The following is a 22,876-nucleotide window of genomic DNA, read 5'->3' on the forward strand; positions in this document are numbered from 1 at the left end:
ATGTTCTAACTATCCACAATGACTTACGGGGCTTCAAGTAGCTATCCTAGAAGAGAGACACGTAAATCCAGACAGCAAAGCATGGAGGAAAGAACAAAGACTCTGGGGTCATAAGTCTGAATTTAAATGTTAGCAACCCCACTAACTCATAGTGCAAATGTGAGAATGTTAATTAGCCATTCTGCATGTTCGTTATCTTACATTTAAATTAGAATATACAGGAAAAGCTCAATAAATATGAGCTCCTAATCCACCTTACTATTTTAATAAGCAAATACTCCACTTACTGTGTAATATCACTAAGTCTAAATAAAAGAAAATGTATTACTAGGACACTCAATATGTGCTGGAACATTTGACTCAATAGAAATAGCTTGATAAAAGATACAAACTTCACTCATAAACTTGACCTGCATTATAATGTTTTGGATCTATAAGTTACTAAACAAAAAATAATAATAATAACATAGTTTAAAAGAACAATATTTTAACAATCCTAATCTAAAAACAATCGGGAAGAAAATAGGGGATGTGAAAAGCAGTTGGACATGTTGTATTCCCATCTCCAATTAACTCATGGTGTAACCTTTATCAAGTCATGTACCCTTACTAAACCTCAGTTTCCTCTGGCAAAATGAAGAGATTTAATTTATCTTTAAAGCCCCTTCCCAGTGCTAAGGCAGTAACATCATATAAGCGTGCTTGGCATTTCATCAGTGTTCAATAAACATTTGTTGAATAAATGAATAATTTTCAAATTTAGCATGTATCTTCAAATATCTAGGAAACAGAAAGAAGATATGTTTAAATTGGAACAAAAAGATTGTTAATTTGAAGGCAAGTCTTTTATGTCCTTTGATTGGAAGAACATCTGGTTTTCTATGATCTGAGATCAGTCAAAAATAGAATAAAAAGCCAAACGGTTTTGATAATGGACATTGGATGTAAATAAAAGAGATGTACTTTCAAGTGGAGTCAAGATTTTGCAAGCATAACTTGCAGATATCCTAAGACGTCAGAGGAACTGTGGTCCATATTCCCACTGATTTCAACAATTACTTTTTGGTTTAAGAGGATGGGTTTTTACTTAGAAGGAAAAAGCAGAAAGCTGTTATTTTGCAAGTGAACTTTTTAGACTTTTCGAAAATTTATAAAAGACATAGATAAAACAGTACTAATTCAAGATTCTCCCATGTTATAGTTCATATCTATATATTGAACACCTAAAGAATATACAGAGATTAAACCATTTGAAATTATAGGAAACAAATCAGAAAAGAAGCATGAGGTTAATGTTTATTAAACCAAAGAAGAAAGTGTTATTTAAGAAATGTAATTATGGTATATTAAGTTAAATATAAATTTTAAATGGATGTAAGTGAATATCCACAGAATCCAAATCTTGGGTCAAATGTGTAAGAAGACAGTAACATTAGAAATGCACACAGGAAGAAAAAACACATTCTGTTAATTCAGCTCTTAGATATAAAAATTCTGCCAGAATTTGTAATTCTGACTTTCCTAGGAGGAATCATATTATCCTTTGTTTCCTCCCATCAGTATCTCCAACCAATGTCTGAAAAATGTCAGGACAATAGGGATCCTTAACATCTGTCCTCAAGATCTAACAAAGGTCCTAATTCCTTCGGGGAATATATAGCAAGCATCACAATGTGTCAAACATTTGGGCACCACAAATGTGACACAAACATTTGACATATTAGTATGTAAGGGTCAAGCATATAGACACAAGGAGCACAGTGGTGAACAGAACAGGCCTGGTTCATTCCCTGCCTGGCTACCATCCAGAGAAAGGAGGAAGAAGACATTAAAAAAGGAACTACCGACGAACAGCTGTTATTGTGGAGAAGAGAAAGGTATGATAAGAACCTCTATGTGGAGGAACTAGACCCATGGAGCAGGGAGAAGCTTCAGGGGTAGGTATGGAGTCTAGAAAGCATTCCTGGAGGTTGTGACTTCTAAGATGAGACTTAAAGGATGGGTAAGTAAAGGCAGGAAAGAGGGGGAAATGTAGTTGGTAGGTGGAGAAAGATGTGAGGCTTTATGGAAAAAAAAAAAAATTCCAGTATGACAGAAGAACAGAGAGTGAGGGCAAAAGTTGCGATTGTGTGTAGAAGGCAAGGGAGGGAAATGTCAAGCTTCACTTCCCTCACTGTATTTAAGGAGGATATTGGATTGGACAGATGTGGGAACCATATAGAAGGAACATGGAGGAAAACAGGTTTGCAGGAGGGAGGAGTGAAGAATCCTTTAGGTTTTGTTCCCTGGATTTTGAGGTCCCTGTGAGACAGCCAAATACAAATGAGATATTATTTGGAACTCTTAAGAGATGTCTGGTTTGGCTGGAGAGATATTTTTTAAATTGTTAAAATATATGTTAAATGAATCATTTAAGTGAATGCTATTGCCTATGGAGTGAGAAAAAAAATTCTAGAAGAAGAGATGAGGATTTAGTTGAAAAAACGCATAATGTTATAGATTTGGCTGCATACATTTGTGTGGATGTGCATTTATATGTGTGGCGGCTCAGGTTTTGGAGGATATTTATTAACTAGTCCAGATAATAGTTAAATAAGTATTTATATGAATTCTGTCTACTGTATATATATATTCAAAATATCTTATAAAAAGCTTTAAAGTAAGATAAATTTTTAAACTTCACAACAAATCATGACATATACCTCTGTAAGACTCAGGCATGAGAGAGTTAATTACCATAAAATCCAGCTCCTGAAACAAGTTGTTTTTAAATTTTTAAAAATTTTAAATTCATAAAATCACCACATTCATGAATTTTGAGTTAGTTACTAGAAATATCAGCAATGAAAACTTTATTCCTGTGTAGCATGAGCTGATTTACCTTACTTATCAAGGTAAGTAAGTCAATTACGTAGGGCCTCTTTTCTCAGAAACATTTCCTAAACTGTTTTCTGTTTTCCTCTTCCTCACCTCTACAGTTTTACAGAAATGATGCTACTAAATACTGATGAGGAAGACGACGGAAGAGTAAGACGTGGAGATCACCTTCCTCCCCACAAATACATCAGAAATACATCTACATGTGGAACAACTCCTACAGAACACCTACTGAACGCTGGCAGAAGACCTCAGGCATTCCCAAAGGCAAGAAACTCCCCACGTACCTGGGTAGGGCAAAACAAAAAACAGAGACAAAAGAATAGGGACAGGACCTGCACCAGTGGGAGGGAGCCGTGAAGGAGGAAAGGTTTCCACACAATAGGAAGCCCCTTCGTGGGCGGAGACTGCAGTTGGCGGAGGGGGGAAGCTTCGGAGCCGCGGAGGAGAGTGCAGCCACAGGGGTGCGGAGGGCAAAGCGGAGAGATTCCCGCACAGAGGAGCAGTGCCGACCGGCACTCACCAGCCCGAGAGGCTTGTCTGCTCAACGACCGGGACGAGTGGGGCCTGAGAGCTGAGGCTCGGGCTTCAGAGGTCGGATCCCAGGGAGAGGACTGGGGTTGGCGGCGTGAACACAGCCTGAAGGTGTTAGCGCACCACAGCTAGCCGGGAGGGAGTCCGGGAAAAGGTCTGGAACTGCCGAAGAGGCAAGAGACTTTTTCTTGCCTCTTTGTTTCCTGGTGTGCGAGGAGAGGGGATTAAGAGCACAGCCTAAACGAGCTCCAGAGACGGACACAAGCCACGGCTATCAGCGCGGACCACAGAGACGGGCATGAGACGCTAAGGCTGCTGCTGCCACCACGAAGAAGCCTGTGTGCAAGCACAGGTCACTCTCCACACCGCTCCTCCCGGGAGCCTGTGCAGCCCGCCACTGCCAGGGTCCCGTGACCCAGGGACAACTTCCCCGGGAGAACGCACGGTGCGCCTCAGGTGGGTGCAATGTCACGCTGGCCTCTGCCGCTGCAGGCTCGCCCCGCATCCTTACCCCTCCCTCCCCCCGGCCTGAGTGAGCCAGAGCCCCCGAAGCAGCTGCTCCTTTAACCCCATCCTGTTTGAGCAAAGAACAGACGCCCTCAGGCGACCTACACGCAGAGGCGGGTCCAAATCCAAAGCTGAACCCGGGGAGCTGTGCGAACAAAGAAGAGAAAGGGAAATCTCTCCCAGCAGCCTCAGAAGCAGCGGATTAAAGCTCCACAATCAACTTGACGTTCCCTGCATCTGTGGAATACCTGAAGAGACAATGAATCATCCCAAATTGAGGAGGTGGACTTCGGGAGCAACGATATATATATATTTTTCCCGTCTTCTCTTTCTGTGAGTGTGTATGCGTATGCTTCTGTGTGTGATTTTGTCTGTATAGTTTTGTTTTTGGCATTTGTCCTAGGGTACTGTCTGTCGGGGTTTTTTTTGTTTTTGTTTTGTTTTTGTTTTAGTATAGTTTTCAGTGCTTGTTATCATTGGTGGATTTGCTTTTGGGTTTGGTTGTTCTCTTCTTTTTTTTTAATTACTTAAAAAAATTTTTTTTAATAATTATTTTTTGTTTTTTATCTTAATAACTTTTATAATTTATTTTATTTTATTTTATCTTTTCCTTCTTTCTTTCTTTTTTTCTCCCTTTTATTCTGAGCCGTGTGGAGGACAGGCTCTTGGTGCTCCAGCCAGGTGTCAAGGCTGTGCCACTGAGGTGGGAGAGCCTAGTTCAGGACACTGGTCCACCAGAGACCTCCCAGCTCCACATAATATCAAATGGTGAAAATCTCCCAGAGATCTCCATCTCAACGCCAATACCCAGCTCCACTCAACGAACAGCAAGCTACAGTGCTGGCCACCCTATGCCAAACAACTAGCAAGACAGGGACACAACCCCACCCATTAGCAGAGAGGCTGCCTAAAATCCTAATAAGGTCACAGACACCCCAAAACACACCACCAGACGTGGACCTGCCCACCAGAAAGACAAGATCCAGCCTCATCCACCAGAACACAGGCACTAGTCCCCTCCACCAGGAAGCCTACACAGCCCACTGAACCAACCTTACCCCCTAGGGGCAGACACCAAAAGCAACACGAACTACGAACCTGCAGTCTGCGAAAAGGAGACCCCAAACACAGTAAGTTAAGCAAAATGAGAAGACAAAGAAAAACACAGCAGATGAAGGCGTAAGGTAAAAACCCACCAGACCTAACAAATGAAGAGGAAATAGGCAGTCTACCTGAAAAAGAATTCAGAATAATGATAGTAAAGATGATCCAACATCATGGAAATAGAATGGAGAAAATACAAGACACGTTTAACAAGGACCTAGAAGAACTAAAGAGCAAACAAACAGTGATGAACAACACAATAAATGAAATTAAAAATTCTCTAGAAGAGATCAATAGGAGAATAACTGAGGCAGAAGAATGGATAAGTGACCTGGAAGATAGAGTAGTGGAAATAGCTACTGCAGAGCAGAATAAAGAAAAAAGAATAAAAAGAATTGAGGACACTCTCAGAGACCTCTGGGACAATACTAAAGGCACCAACATTTGAATTATAGGGGTCCTAGAAGAAGAGAAAAAGAAAGGGACTGAGAAAATATTTGAAGAGATTATAGTTGAAAACTTCCCTAATATGGGAAAGGAAATAGATAATCAAGTCCAGGAAGCACAGAGAGTCCCATATAGGATAAATCCAAGGAGAAACATGTCAAGACACATATTAACCAAACTATCAAAAATTAAATACAAAGAAAAAATCTTAAAAGCAGCAAGGGAAAAACAACAAATAACATACAAGGGAATCCCCATAAGGTTAACAGCTGATCTTACAGCAGAAACTCTGCAAGCCAGAAGGGAGTGGCAGGACAGATTTAAAGTGATGAAAGGGAAAAACCTACAACCAAGATTACTCTACCCAGGAAGGATCTCATTCAGATTTGACAGAGAAATTAAAAACTTTACAGACAAGCAAAAGCTAAGAGAATTCAGCACCACCAAACCAGCTTTACAACAAATGCTAAAGGAACTTCTCTAGGCAAGAAACACAAGAGAAGGAAAAGATCTACAATAACAAACCCAAAACAATTAAGAAAATGGTAATAGGAACATACATATCGATAATTACCTTAAATGTAGATGGATTAAATGCTCCAACCAAAAGAAATAGACTGGCTGAATGGATACAAAAACAAGACCCGTATATATGCTGTCTACAAGAGACCCACTTCACACCTAGGGACACATACAGACTGAAAGTGAGGGGGTGGAAAAAGATATTCCATGTAAATGGAAATCAAAAGAAAGCTGGAGTAGCAATTCTCATATCAGACAAAATAGACTTTAAAACAAAGACTATTACAAGAGACAAAGAAGGACACTACATAATGATCAAGGGATCAATCCAAGAAGAAGATATAACAATTGTAAATATTTATGCACCCAACATAGCAACACCTCAATACATAAGGCAAATGCTAACAACCATAAAAGGCGAAATCGACAGTAACACAGTCATAGTAGGGGACTTTAACACCCAACTTTCATCAATGGAAAGATCATGCAAAATGTAAATAGATAAGGAAACACAAGCTTTAAATGATACATTAAACAAGATGGACATAAATGGTATTTATAGGACATTCCACCCCAAAACAACAGAATACACATTCTTCTCAAGGGCTCATGGAATATTCTCCAGGATAGATCATATCTTGGGTCACAAATCAAGCCTTGGTAAATTTAAGAAAATTGAAATCGTATCAAGTATCTTTTCCGACCACAACGCTATGAGACTAGATATCAATAACAGGAAAAGATCTGTAAAAAATACAAACACATGGAGGCTACACAATACACTACTAAATAACCAAGAGATCACTGAAGAAAACAAAGAGGAAATCAAAAAATACTTAGAAACAAATGACAATGAAAACACAACGACCCAAAACTTATGGGATGCAGCAAAAGCAGTTCTAAGAGGGAAGTTTACAGCAATACAATCCTACCTTAAGAAACAAGAAACATCTCAAATAAACAACCTAACCTTATACCTAAAGCAATTAGAGAAAGAAGACCAAAAAAACCCCAAAGTTAGCAGAAGGAAAGTAATCATAAAGATCAGATCAGAAATAAATGAAAAAGAAATGAAGGAAACAATAGCAAAGATAAAGAAAACTAAAAGCTGGTTCTTTGAGAAGATAAACAAAATTGATAAACCATTAGCCAGACTCATCAAGAAAAAATGGGAGGAGACTCGGATCAATAAAATTAGAAACGAAAAAGAAGAAGTAACAACTGACACTGCAGAAATACAAAGGACCATGAGAGATTACTACAAGCAACTCTATGCCAATAAAATGGACAACCTGGAAGAAATGGACACATTCTTAGAAAAGCACAACCTTCCGAGACTGAACCAGGAAGAAATAGAAAATATAAACAGACCAATCAGAAGCACTGAGATTGAAACTGTGATTAAAAATCTTCCAACAAACAAAAGTCCAGGACCAGATGGTTTCACTGGTGAATTCTATCAAACATTTAGAGAAGAGCTAATATCTATCCTTCTCAAACTCTTCCAAAATATAGCAGAGGGAGGAACACTCCCAAACTCATTCTACGTGGGCACCATCACCCTGATACCAAAACCAGACAATGCTGTCACAAAAAAAGAAAACTACAGACCAATATCACTGATGAACAGAGATGCAAAAATTCTCAACAAAATACTAGCAAACAGAATCCAACAGCACATTAAAAGGATCATACACCATGATCAAGTGGGGTTTATCCCAGGAATGCAAGGATTCTTCAGTATACACAAATCAATCAATGTGATACACCATATTAACAAATTGAAGGAGAAAAATCAGATGATCATGTCAATAGATGCAGAGAAAGCTTTTGACAAAATTCAACACCCATTTATGATAAAAACCCTCGAGAAAGTAGGCAAAGAGGGAACTTTCCTCAACATAATAAAGGCCATATATGACAAACCCACAGCCAACATCATCCTCAATGTTGAAAAACTGAAAACATTTCCACTAAGATCAGGAACAAGACAAGGTGGCCCACTCTCACCACTGTTATTCCACATAGTTTTGGAAGTTTTAGCCACAGCAATCAGAGAAGAAAAAGAAATAAAAGGTATCCAAATCGGAAAAGAAGAAATAAAGCTGTCACTGTTTGCAGATGGCATGATGATACTATACATAGAGAATCCTAAAGGTGCTACCAGAAAACTGCTAGAGCTAATCAATGAATTTGGTAAAGTATCAGGATACAAAATTAATGCACAGAAATCTCTTGCATTCCTAAACACTAATGATGAAACATCTGAAAGTGAAATTAAGAAAACACTCCCATTTAACATTGCAGCAAAAAGAATAAAATACCTAGGAATAAACCTACCTAAGGAGACAAAAGACCTGTATGCAGAAAAGTATAAGACACTGATGAAAGAAATTAAAGATGATATAAACAGATGGAGAGATATACCATGTTCTTGGATTGGAGGAATCAACATTGTGAAAATGACTATGCTACCCAAAGAATCTACAGATTCAATGCAATCCCTATGAAACTACCACTGGCATTTTTCACAGAACTAGAACAAAAAATTTCACAATTTGTATGGAAACACAAAAGACCCCGAATAGCCAAAGCAATCTTGAGAACGAAAAACGGAGCTGGAGGAATCAGGCTCCCAGACTTCAGACTATACTACAAAGCTACAGTAATCAAGACAGTATGGTACTGGTACAAAAACAGAAATATAGATCAATGGAACAGGATAAAAGCCCAGAGATAAACCCACGCACCTATGGTCATCTTATTTTTGACAAAGGAGGCAAGAATATACAACGGAGAAAAGACAGCCTCTTCAATAAGTGGTGCTGGGAAAACTGGACAGCTACATGTAAAAGAATGAAATTAGAACACTCCCTAACACCGTACACAAAAATAAACTCAAAATGGATTAAAGACCTAAATGTAAGGCCAGACACTATAAAACTCTTAGAGGAAAACACAGGCAGGACACTCTATGACATAAATCACAGCAAGATCCTTTTTGACCCACCTCCTAGAGAAATGGAAATAAAACCAAAAAGAAACAAATGGCATCTAATGAAATTTAAAAGCTTTTGCACAACAAAGGAAACCATAAACAAGATGAAAAGACAGCCCTCAGAATGGGAGAAAATATGTGTAAATGAAGCAAGTGACAAAGGATTTATCTCTAAAATTCACAAGCAGCTCATGCAGCTCAATATCAAAAAAACAAACAACCCAATCCAAAAATGGGCAGAAGACCTAAATAGACATTTCTCCAAAGAAGATTTACAGTTTGTCAACAAACACATGAAAGAATGCTCAACATCATTAATCATTAGAGAAATGCAAATCAAAACTACGATGCAATAGCATCTCACACCTGTCAGAATGGCCATCATCAAAAAATCTACAAACAGTAAATGCTGGAGAGGGTGTGGAGAAAAGGGAACCCTCATACACTGTTGGTGGGAATGTAAATTGATACAGCCACTATGGAGAACAGTATGGCAGTTCCTTAAAAAACTAAAAACTAGAACTACCATACGACCCAGCAATCCCACTACTGGGCATATACCCTGAGAAAACCATCATTCAAAAAGAGTCATCCACCACAATGTTCATTGCAGCTCTATTTACAATAGCCAGGACATGGAAGCAACCTAAGTGTCCATCAACAGATGAATGGATAAAGAAGATGTGCCACATATAGACATTGGAATATTACTCAGCCATAAAAAGAAAGGAAATTGAGTTATTTGTAGTGAGGTGGATGGACCTAGAGTCTGTCTTACAGAGTGAAGTAAGTGAGAAAGAGAAAAACAAATACCATATGCTAACACATATATATGGAATCTAAAAAAAAAAACAGGTCATGAAGAACCCAGGGGCAAGGGGAATAAAGACACAGACCTACTAGAGAATGGACTTGAGGACACGGGGAGGAGGAAGGGTAAGCTGGGACAAAGTGAGAGAGTGGTAGTGTATGTATTGACATACATACACTACCAAATGTAAAATAGATAGCTAGTGGGAAGCAGTCGCATAGCACAGAGAGATCAGCTCGGTGCTTTGTGACCAGCTAGAAGGGTGGGATAGGGAGGGTGGGCGGGAGGCAGACGCAAGAGGTAAGAGATATGGGGATATATGTACATGAATAACTGACTCACTTTGTTATAAAGCAGAAACTAACACACCATTGTAAAGCAATTATACTCCAATAAAAATGTTAAAAAAAAAAATAATTACCCCTAAAAAAATAAATAAATAAAATAAATAAACACAGATGAGGCAACATTTATTTGGGGGTCACTGAGTAGTATTTACGTGCCTGACTGCTAGGTGACTAACTCTTGGGCCAAGCATGGCATTTATTTATTGCCAAAATGTTAAAAATAAAGGAGTATATGACAAGTATAAAGAAATGTGAGTGTCCCTTTTTTTTCCTAATTAAGTTGAGTTTATTTTGGAATAGAGAATAATTTCAGTTATGATTGGATTGGGAGCAAGAAAGAATACAAAGACTATCATAACGTCCGGGCTCGAGGACACTGAGAAAAAGTAAGTGAAGGGAACAAGGCTGTGTTTGTGTCATTCTTGAAGTGTGAAGCAACACGTGCTCATAGCTCCCAGAATGCCTGACATAGACCATTTCACAAATCAGCAATGAGTTCTGGTTCTTTCTTCTTTGCCTTTCCCATTCTTAATCTTAGACTCCGAATTTTACAAAATACAGTGTTTTTTTCTTCGATATCGTCTCTTCATCATTAATTTTGTTATTTTTGTTAGCTTCCAAATTTATGAATTTAGTTTCCAGGTTTAAAAAAAGTTTCAAAAGCCCAAATGAGCTTATTTACTGGGGTTCACGTAGCAAAAGATGATCTCTGCTTTTGTATATCAACAGTCTTAGGTCGTTCAAGTGTTAGTGAAATAACTTTCAGCAATTAACACATAGAAATGCAGATTCACCTAAAGTGTTTTCTTTTTTAGATTACATTTGAGAAAAAAATCATATTATCTAATAAAAATCATTAACATTAGTTACGTGTTTTACAGAAAACTGTTCAATGAACAGTATAAGAAAATCACTAAATCCAAGTGTAAGTATACAAAAGGTAGAATATTGCTGATCATTCACATTAGACTTGAGGAACCCATCTTTTTAATTGACAAGCTGAATGAATGAATGAATGAATGAAGTGAAAAAATGTTTTATATTACAATTAAACCAAAGCAATAAATAACCCCATAAATTTTATATTTGCTTTAAGTAACTATGTATAATTGTGTTCAAACGTTTCATTTCCTTAATTATTAAGTTGTTTGAGTGGGTTTTCTATGTTATACAACTGATAGCATTCCAGATGGCAAAAAGAAGGAAATTTATTATTAAAAATTTCTTTAGAGTATTAAGTAAATCGTAATAGAAATTGAGAGTCGTCAGAACTTCAACCTAGACAGCAGGATCTTATCTATATTGAAATATATTAATATATTTGAATATATGTGAGTTTTACAAATTCAAATAAAAATAATTATGGCCTTATTGATGGGCAAAATATTGCTGATAGCAAACTCATGAACTATATATTATGTCAACTATGCAAAAATATTTAATCATTGCCTAATCCTTTCTTAAACCTCCCATTTGTGTGAAGGAATATATTGTCCATAATTCTTCTTAGCTTGAGTTCTGACCACCTTGAGAATTCTGTGGATATCAGATAATTTATATATCACATCTACCTAGAGACTTATGTGCTTCCTTAGACCACTCTGGACATTAGCTAAGTTAGTGCCTGAGTAGTGCTCAAACACACAAACCAAGGCTAATTATTTACATTGGCCTTATTGAGGCTATTGTCCCTGATAAAGAGGACTGGCTTTGTTATTAGTAATTTGTTTACATATGCGTGCAATTCTTTAGACATGCAACAGAAATCTTTTGATTTTAATAATATTAGATGCACACACATACATAATTTTACGGAAATCCGTAATGCTCTAAAACAATGAAGTCTTTTCTACATCTACAGGTGCATTAATCTTGTATATCCAAGAAGGTGTCTCGTAATAACATATGGTTCAAGCCGTAGGATTTAAAAAATAATTATCATGGTCTCAGTTAAAATCAACAAGCAAAAAACATTCTCCAGGAATGTTTCAAGTTTCCGATTTTTATTTATTGCATGTATGATACTTTGCAACATTATATTTCCTTTACACTAAACCAAGAATGATACTTTTGGAACTGATTAAGTAACACGATTAATGTCAAACAATATCCCCAAAATGACTGAGCTTAAAATGCAAAATAAAAGCAATTGGGAGGATTTTAGCAGTTAATCATTTAAGGCTTCCCTTTGAAGAATCATCTTCATTTAATGCTCTTTTTACAGTTTAGCATTCATGTTGTTAGATTGAGTTTATTGTCTAGAATAGATGTTAGACTATAAATGCTACCTTCAGATTTTGTTCTTTCCTGATAGTGTGGTCTCGGCAATATACATATTTTGCTCTTCTGAGGGTTTAATAAAACTCTCTTTAGTATTCTATATATGATTTTGCTCAGCAGGTTTTTGTTATTAAAATGTATATAGTGGCACACAGAACATTTGGAAAATCCACATAAGACCAAACAATCTTATTGTTAGCTTTCAACTGGCCTATTTTGCATGTAATGTCACAAGAACAAAAAGAAGACAATTTCAAATTTTAAGAGCTACCTAGTTGATTAACTCATGAATTTACTGATATAGAATAGAACTTATAAACCCTTCGTGTATTAGATTGGGCTTCAAGCATTCAATAGAACACATTTACTGTGTTCAAGATTAAATCATACATTGTTTAAAATTAATTATTCTTTTTTAATTGCATTGTATAAACAGAAATGACCTGTTAATTTAAAGAAAGTCTATCAGCACAAAATGAATTCACTCATATAAACAAGCAAGATGAACTTGACCTTGTTTGAACTTGTTTTGATGTGGCCCAGATGGTAGGCTACATGCTTGAATAGCAGGCTAAAGCGGAGGAAAAACTCATAGAGCAAGATCTAGATTTATAGCCTTTTGCAAATTCCTACCTTGTATTGTCCTTTCGGCATCTGTTCTGCCGCCACTGCGGTCAGCTTCTATCTCTGGGGTCAGAGAGTCTAAAAGCACAGAAAGGTAAGAGTGACACACATTTCATTTGATTCCCATTGTCCTTTAAAAAAAAAAAGCAACCTGTTACTTTGGTGCTGAATTAAAATTACATAAATCTTTGTCATCTTTTAAAGGTTGAACAAAGACTATAACCATGAGAACTATCAGAAGATTTAAATGGATAAATAATGCAAAATTGTTCATAAAATGAGATGGGGGGTGGGGAACTTCTCAGATTAATATTTTATTATGTTTCAGTACAGACAGATTTGGTTAAATAAAGAAGCAATGTCAAGTCTCAGATACTGAAGTAACAAAACTGTGGAAGCACCTATGAAATAAAACATTTCCCCCCAACACTTATGACTCTTCTTCCCACCCTGCTTTCAAGCAGAGCTTAATGAATCACAAGCCATAGAAATATACAAAATCACAGACACACGTCTAAAATTGCCTTTTGAGTATTCAAAAGGAAAGTTAGTTAGCCATGCATAAAGATGCATCCTCTTACCATTTAAGACCCTGAGACTATCTGCTGAAGCTGCCTGTTTTAGTGTTTGTTCGGCTTGCTCACGCCGTTTTGTCTCAAATTCAAGTGCTTCCTGCAATTTTCTCTTTGCCTTCTTCTCCTTCTTTAGCCTCTTTTGAACTATGGCTAGAAAAGAGTATATGTACATTATTATTTTTTTTAAATTTTGCAATGATCAAATTTCCACAAATGGTCTGTGTTTTATGTAATGTCCTTCTTTTTTTTTTTTTTTTTTTCCCTTGCTGGACTTCATCTGTCTATGCAGAGGAAGTTTAAAAACAGCAACAACAGCAACCCACTTTTACCTAAAATAAATCTCAGTAAAATGTCCAAGGAGGCCAATTTTTATTTAGCCTTGAACTATTACAAGATTGACTCATTGTCATATGTGGAGGCAGATTTAATGGGAAACTAATTTTAATAGATATTTATATTCACTATAAAGGAAGGCTGATTAAGTAAATTTTGTGGCTTAGTCTCTGCCCTGGAATCAGACTAACACAAAGTAGTCTGAATAGTGCAAAACTTTATGACTCCTATCTCTTTATGAAGCATCAATTTTGAGTAGTAAATGGAGAATTTCCCCTATAAATTCTTAACAAAAATGTTGCACCAGCAAAATTTTTAATAACTCTTTCTTGAAATTTTAGAAAATGCAACAAATATTATTGTATATGAGGAGCTAAATAATCTTAATTATTGTTAGCACATGTAAGCAGATATTTTTGGATGAAGCTATGGCAATTTTCTTAGAGATATTAATAATTTCTTCATAGCAAATATATATGCACTGTAACATATTTCAAGAAAGTTTTACTTTTACTCTGCAGGAATCTGATGAGTATAAAACTTCACTGCTACTTATATAAAAAAGTAGCTTATGATACAAAAAGTTAACTATGATGAATTTTTCTCCTACTGGACAATTTAAATATTTGTATATAACATGTAATCAATAAATAATAACAAATGTTCCTCACAAAATGTGTGTTAACCGTACTTTCATACATACAATAATTGATCATTGTTTTAACTTTCATACTATATATAAAGTAAGCAATCAGCATATGGAAATCATAAAAGTCCTTTCTTTGAAATAATTTGCTCTTGGATAGTTGATAAACATTGTGGATGTGAAAGTGACAGAATCAGTATTAGAAAATCCTTCTGGTAGAGTTAGTCACAAGAAGTAATCATTCCAAGTTTATTATATGATTACTTACTACAGATTAAAGAACATTTTTTATTTAGCACAGTATTTACTCAAAATATGAAATAAGGTAATAATGGTTCATGTAAGAGTTTTACTTTCAATTTCTAATTTCCACAAATCCTGTTTTTATAATCATTATTATTAAGATGGCAGACCATTAACTTGTCTAGTTTATTGTTGCTGGTATTATATATTAACAGAAACTGTATTTTATCAAAATGTACATTGAGTACAGTCTTATAAGAAAAACAAAACTGGTTTCAAATAAATGCTAATTTCCTTTATTTAATAGTGTGAAAATCATATGCTTATCTTAACAAAATTACTTGCCTACTCTTTCCCTTTCCAAAGATGATTGTCTATAAGTCCCTTTGAAAAGAAACAGTAATTTCTGAATTATTTATTTGGATTGTGTACTCCCATGGCACTGAAAGCTCAATATCCAGCGCCCTGCCATAGACCGCTCACTGCTTCCTCCTGTGTGACTGAAGCAAATGGGATTGCCATGTTCTCTCTTCAGGGTAATATGCTGCTTCAGTAGACACACTCATAATAAATAATTACTGATAGTTATTACTCTTAATTTGTTGTTCATAATTAATTAAATGGGAGGTGCATGATGTGATCTGTGAAACATTTTGCCCTATACCTCTAGTGGTTAAAGGAATAAAACAGAGTGAGGGGGCTTCCCTGGTGGCGCAGTGGTTGAGAGTCTGCCTGCTAATGCAGGGCACACGGGTTCGAGCCCTGGTCTGGGAGGATCCCACATGCCGTGGAGCGACTGGGCCCGTGAGCCACAACTACTGAGCCTGCGCGTCTGGAGCCTGTGCTCCGCAACAGGGGAGGCCGCGATAGCGAAGAGGCCCGCGCACTGCGATGAAGAGTGGCCCCGGCTCGCCGCAACTGGAGAAAGCCCTCGCACAGAAGCGAAGACCCAACGCAGCCAAAAATGAATATAAAAATAAATAAGATGCATTGTTTAAAAAAAACAGAATGTAAATCCTCCAACAGTTGTGAACCAACAAAATTCTGAAAGTCTCTCAAGTAACCAAAAGGTTACTTTAGGAACTCAAGGGTCTGCTTTTAAGTCTTCTAAAAAAAAAAAAAAAAAAAAAACACTTCTCCAAGTGAGAACAAAATCAAGACATGGCTATCTCATGGAAGATGGTTCCACAGAAAGAACCATGTTCACTTAGAACATATCCTGCTATCAATGTTTATCTTGTTTTGATTACTCTAGTATCTAAATCTATGTGAAATCACATTATTTAGAACAGTGCTATACACCTGGGGTGACAGTTTCCCAAATCAGCCTCATCCCAGGAACCCACTAGCTGTTGCTTCCTAGTAACTAATGAAAAACCATTCAAACTATTTTAGGAAGTCCTGCCAGTTTTGAAAGCAAAACAGAAAGAATGATTTTTAAATGACCATGTCAAACATATCAAAGGAGAAAGTGTGGAGTATTTATAATGGGTACTTATTAAATGAGAAAAAAGGAGCTCCCCCTTCTAGAATACTGAGGAGAACCTTAGACCTGAGACAAAGGGGAAGTGGTTGTAAAGAAAATACTCTTCGATTTCATACATAAAATAAACACACAAATATGAATGACCTTCAAAATTATCTATACATGCACTGTAAAGTGTGTAAAAAGAAGCAGTTCATAGATTGATAATATCATTATTTTTACCCAATAAAAATTCATATCAGTTTCTACTCTGATATGTATTTGACCTTGTTGGATGAAAATGAGGCATTCAGAAAGAAAATTATACAAACACTCAACTTTGGTCATTTGTTCAGATATTCATCAGTCTCCCATTTCAGTTGATAAATATCTTACTAAATCTGCTTCGCTTGAATAATCAGTATTTTCTATTTTAGCTTTATGACTTTAACTCAAGTTTTTCAAAGGGCAATTGTGAATGAATATAAAATTTTTCTTCATGGCTGTCATCTTATCAGAGCACCTTCTTATCTTAAAATTATGAATTTGTTAAATGCTGTAAGCAATAAAAATTATGTGATTAATGATATAATTGATATATTTCAACCCCTCGAGGTATGAACAGAAGAGAAACAATGTACTCTGGAGATTAAGAAGCACAGTAAGCCCAGGATTCAAATCCTGCTCTAAAATTTAGCTACAAGTAAAAAGAAAAAAGTTACGGTCTCACAGTAAATCACGAAACATAGTATTGTTATGTTGAATATTTGACATAAAGTTTTAGACTTAGTTGGAAGTTTGAAAATACCTCTATTCTTTTGTTCCATCGCCAACTGCTTCTCAAGTGTTTCCCTTAATTCTCTTTCCCTTAAAAAATCCATCTTCAGTTCTGTTTTTTCAAGTTGAACCTGTTTTTCTTGAGCTCTGGCATTATCTATGGCAACTTTCAAGAGCCCCTGTACAAAGAAAGTATTCAGAATTGTAATATTTTGGTATGAAGCACATTTCATTCATTACTTTAAAGTATTTTAAAAGAGAACAACCCACTTATCAAATTCTTTGTCTCCTGTTGTGCAGTCACTCTGTACTCACTAGGACAAATACTATAGCTAAAGCAAAAATAATCTAAATTTAATTAAGCTATTTTAGGAAGACAAATATTTTTGGCATGCAGGTTCAACTGCTTCTAATTAGAATATCTAGATTTAAAACTATACGAGGGCAGCATATAAGCGTGTCTAAGAAATAAATACCGTGGAGAACATTAGACTGGAGCTGTTCCACGTAATTATCTGACATAGTTTATATAACCCCACGTGATGCTGGCAGTACCCACCTATCTCTCAGGGCTCATTCTCTACCACTCCCTACTGAGATTATATGCGACACCAGTGGCCTTTCGTTTCTCAAGGCACTGATTTGTTTCTGCACCAGGGACTTGGCTCTTCCTGATCCCCTCCTGAATGCTTTCCCTCCCGAGTTTTGCATGGCTCATTCTTCATTCATTGCACGTTTGTTCCGTCACCACTCAAGAAAGGCCTTCTCTTCCCACCCTATCTGGAATAATCCTCCAAACTCACCTTCTTATTCCCTCCTTAAAATTCTTCATAGCATTATTATGTAATATTGTCATATATTTATTCATTTAGTGCTTTATGTTGCATCTTCTCCACTGAAATGTAAGCTCTCTGAGGCAGGGACATTTTCTCTCATTGGGTACTACGTCCCCAAAACCCAGAGAGTGCCTACCATAGAGCAGCTTTTAAAATTTTGATGAATAGAAATCATAATACTGGTATATTTTTCTTGAGCTACATAACATGTGTAAGGGATCCAAAACTTAGTGGCTTAATAGTGCATTATTTTTAAAAAGGCAATCAAAATGGCTATAAACAGAGGGTAACTTTTAGGAGACTATTTGACAGTATATATAGTAATTCAAGAGCATACGGTAAAAGCAAACTATATTTATTTATATAACATAAAGTCATATATATGTAATTTGACGGTATGCTATTTAAAAAAATTAGTAGTATTCTGAGGTTTTTGAAAATGAGATTATGCGAATATGTAAAACATATACAAAGCATTCTGCATGTGTTCTCTTCTAAGATGCTTTAGAAAATTATTAGTGAACATATTAGCAAAAATTGGAGCTAAAATTTCCATCCTTATCAACTCAGCAATACAAAATGCTGTTTTGAAGAAGACATTTTGCTTTGGTTTGTGAACATCAGCGGCTGAATTTTTCAATTGAAATTAGAAGTGAAATGGAAGTTAGTGCCAATTGTAGATATATTCTAGAATGTGACCCCTTTGCAGGAGACACCACAAGCAGTTCGATACAGGAATTTCAACTCCAGCTTGACTTGTTAGTGCAATAGGAATGTACCTTCATCTCAGCCCACTGATGTAGCATTGTCACAAGCCATTTTTAGTCTCTTTTCCAGCACATATAAATTATTTCATATTTGTTGTTACTGACCCTGAGTTTTATGGATTAATTCTTGTGATAGGAAACAAACCGGAGAATTTCTATGTGGCAGTTCATCCCTCCCTACTCTTTGTTTTTAGCAACAAAACATAGCTGCTAAGAAAACTGCCATCTTAATTCAGTAACATTCCTGTGTATGTTTCTTCTTCATCAGAAACAAACAATTAGTAACAAATAAAAGAGATCATTACATCAAGTGCCCTTTTAGATCACCCCAATTAAAACTTTAGTTTTGCTGTATTTTAATTCTAAGATACCAAATTCTAATTTTCTGCTCCGATTGCTCTTGTTGACTTATCTTTGAAAGATGTACTCTCTGTGCAATGTCTAGAGCTTATTTAGCAAGATGCCAATGTTGGCACCACTTAATGTGTTGATTGGTTGTATTATCAGTAGCTGTTTAAAATAAATTACTATTAAACTATTATTGTCCTTGGCTGACAAAACACAATATTTTGGCGTTTTTTAAATATGAAACAATCATTATGAATAAACATGTTGAATAATGTTAAGCTGCAACTCTAATTTGTGTAATTTTATATTAATATTTGTTGTAAAGTATGAAGTTGCTAAGAACATTTATATTTACTGTTTCCTCTTGTTACTGTTGCTGCTAATGTCGCTAATGGTAATATATTACCTATTCCTGCTGATTATGTCTGAAAAATATTAGCTTTTAGGATCCAATACCCTCTAGGGAATACTTATAAGCTGTATAAAATTAAGTTTCATTTTTAGACTTTAAATCAGTGCACATCAGGAGTCCAGTGTGAACAAAAATCTGCACCAGAGTCAAACTGATACATATGCAAAAAATATGGTATCGCCTGTGACAGCTCTGCTGCAAAAAATACAGAAAACTGATTAAATTTCAGTGCAGCAGGGGGCTCGGAAAAGCAATAGCAAGTAGTGTTCACAACATCTACAAATCTCTGGGACACCATTTTAACCATCAACGATAATAGTACTTTCAGATTTGTGTAACTTCTGTAAATTTTCCAGGTAGATCATATGCAAAAGGTCACACTAAATGCTGGGTCTCATGTGGTCGTGCAGTATCAAGCAAAATTCTATGATGACAGTAAAATACACAGGGCTCAAAACGTGAATTTGCTTCCAAGGGGAGTTCAGTTCTCATGATGTTTAAGTTGCACCATGACAGTTGCGAAGAAATGCATTTTAAGCTTACTCTATGACACAGCAGTTATTAAAGATAACGGCTGTTTGACCTCAAATTTCTTTTCTATAAGTCAGGCATAATGGTTGTCATAATACACAAACATTTTTGTTTTCTGAAATGATCTACCATGTAAATTAAATTATTTCCATAATTTTTCAGAGAATGAGTCTATTATATATATAATATACATATATATATTTTTAAGGACACTGATTAATCTAGCAATATCTCAACTATGTCTATAGCCTAGGAAGTACAAATATCTGTTTGTATAAGGGGACTTTAAGATATACTGATATGAAAGAAACATTTCTTAATTTGCTAGTTAGATCCTAGAGGAAGAAAAGCTCACTTAATCCATATTTGTATTTTGTGCAAATTTATTTCAGAATCAGATGACATGTAAGGTTCCATGAATGTCACTGAAACTCACGTGCCAAGATTTGTGCTCAATAATTTGCTGCTTCTAATGAGAGTAAATAACCTAGTTGGAGGAGATTTTTAGCCATCACTTATTCTAACTAAAACCTTTTAAATATTAGAAAACCAAGGTCCAGAAGGAACAGGTGACTTATCCAAGATCCCCAACTAGTAAGTTGACTAAGCCTGGATCAGAACTCCCCAGCTTATTTAACTTTCTTTTTTTTCTTCTTTTGTTTCTTTCCAGGATGAGAAGGAATAGTGTGCCTTGAAACCAGGAACTTTTATAGACAGAAAAGAAATATGATAGCACAGTATCAACTAACACATTTTCGCAGCTCTTGTGACAAAAGATATAGCTATACTTGGTTTAATGCTATGGTTACTGTTCTCCGAAGTTGATTAACAATGAACTCTCCATCAAAAGCACTTCTAGGTGTCCTACACTGGATATTGGTGTCTAGAGATCCTACAATGGGTAGAATTTCCTAAGTGATAAGAACCACAGAGGTGAAATGGGTCATCTGTTATTCATAATAAGCCCCTTGCAACTACACCTGAGTTTCTGTTACTAAGTTGACTTTTGGAAAGCCCCTAAAGGATGGGTGAGGTCCAAAGAGCTTCTGGATTGGTCAGCCTGTGGAGGTACTGGCTGGGTGGCATGTGCAGAGGGCACAGAAGCTCTATGCCTCATCCCACATACCTTGCCCTATGCATCTCTTCTATCTAGCTGCTCTTGAGTTATACTAGACAAGTCACCTGCTCCTTCTTGATCTTGGTTTTCTCATCTTTCATAATAAACTGGGTATTTAGTAAGTAAAACGTCTTCCTAAGTTCTGTGAGCTGCTCTAACAAATTAATTGAACTTGTGGCGGGGGTGGTGGGAACCTCCAATCTGTAGCTGGTTGGTCACAAGCACGGCTTATAACCTGGACTTACAATTGACAATGGAAATGGGGGCAGGGAGTGCAGTCTTGTGGGACCGAACTCTTAACCCGTGAGATCTGATGCTATCTCTAGGTAGACAGTGCCAGAATTGAGTTAAATTGTAGGGCACCCAGCTGGGGTTGCAGAATTGCTTGGTGTGGGAAAAACTACCAGACATTTCTTGATCAGAAGTGTCAGAAGTTAAGTAGTGTTGGAGTAGAGTAGAGGAGACTTATACAGGAGTATTTTTCCTGTATAAGGACTCATTAAGATTACTCAGTAAATATTAGTTTTTACTATTTATGTTATTATTATTGTTGTTGTATACAATATCAATTAGTAAATACAATATAGAGTCCAGATTTTTAAGAGGTTAATGATACTCTCTTCATTATAGTAAACTGGGTTTAAAATACTAGCTATATTTTACTGTTTTTTTTATATGATCTCTTTTCACAAGTTGGTAATGGGAACAAAGGGGAGAAGATTAATATATTATTATGATTAAAGATAAAAAGATATAATGTAAGACCAATATATCTGATTCTAGTCTACCCATATTTTGAAGCCAGTGTCCTATTTTGTTGTTTACCTTTTTGAAAAGTTTCCTTCTAATTCTCTTATCTGACTCTGTTATAATTAAAAATATGTATTGATGATGCAAATGAAAAATGATTAATTTCTTTGAAATGTATAAAATATAACATTACTGGTCATTACATTGAAATGTAAAGACTGGAATATGTATAATCAGAATATTTTGGTCAAATTATTTTTCACTGTCTTCCCTTAAATACAGAAGTAACGAATACTTCTTAAATACCACAGTTGGATTATGTTTATTTATTAGACCATAGTGAACCAATCTGGGACTGCCATTCGTTGCGGTTTTAACATCCCTTTTAGGTCTTCCTTGTTTGTTTAATACCACCACATAGACAAACCATACTGACCCAAACTCCTATCCTATCTCCCCTTATGGCATATATCTTTAGTGCTAACTTCACCCCTAACTAAACTTTATATTTTCTACCTTATTTTACCTTTCTACTTTTTACTTATTTACCTATTCTTATTTTAATATTTGTAAGTCATTTAAAATAATTCTTGTAAATAGGATAAACAGTGTAAATCATTTGTTCCTGGTCCTACGTACAAATAGATCCCAGTTATGCTTTACAGCATGAAAGCTCAGATTAAGTAAGTAGGTAAAATTCTCCTTTCAGTTGGTTCAAATGGCAGTCAATGATCGAAGGTGTCACATCCAGTAAATTGACACTAAAATTCTACTTTCCTCACCTATAATCTCACAGGGAGTTCTCCACAGATGTGTTTGATTAAGGAAGCCATAATGAAAGGCTACCCACGTTGAAAAAAATAAAATAAAATTCCATATAAAATACATTTTTAAAAATCCTAAAATGCAAAATCTAGAATGAATCCATATCTCTCACTAAAGTGAACTTGCTGTCTTTTACTGAAGATATCTTTATCCTTTATTACTTTTAATTTCTGAAACACTCGAATTTTAAGAAAGAACAG

General features: G+C 35.9%; 1 protein-coding gene across 1 annotated transcript in view; it reads right to left on the reverse strand.

Annotated features, from left to right (window-relative positions):
• Positions 1-22,876, reverse strand: part of DACH1 (dachshund family transcription factor 1) — a 412,059-nt gene that overhangs the window by 26,730 nt on the left and 362,453 nt on the right. Inside the window, exons 8-10 of the mRNA XM_068526491.1 lie at positions 17,122-17,269; positions 13,633-13,776; positions 13,061-13,129 (exon numbers count right to left, since the gene is read on the reverse strand). Of these exons, the coding sequence (XP_068382592.1) occupies positions 13,061-13,129; positions 13,633-13,776; positions 17,122-17,269 (361 nt within the window). The remainder of the gene's footprint in view (positions 1-13,060; positions 13,130-13,632; positions 13,777-17,121; positions 17,270-22,876) is intronic.

Source organism: Eschrichtius robustus, chromosome 18, assembly GCF_028021215.1.
Source record: "Eschrichtius robustus isolate mEscRob2 chromosome 18, mEscRob2.pri, whole genome shotgun sequence".
Classification (NCBI taxonomy): domain Eukaryota; kingdom Metazoa; phylum Chordata; class Mammalia; order Artiodactyla; family Eschrichtiidae; genus Eschrichtius; species Eschrichtius robustus.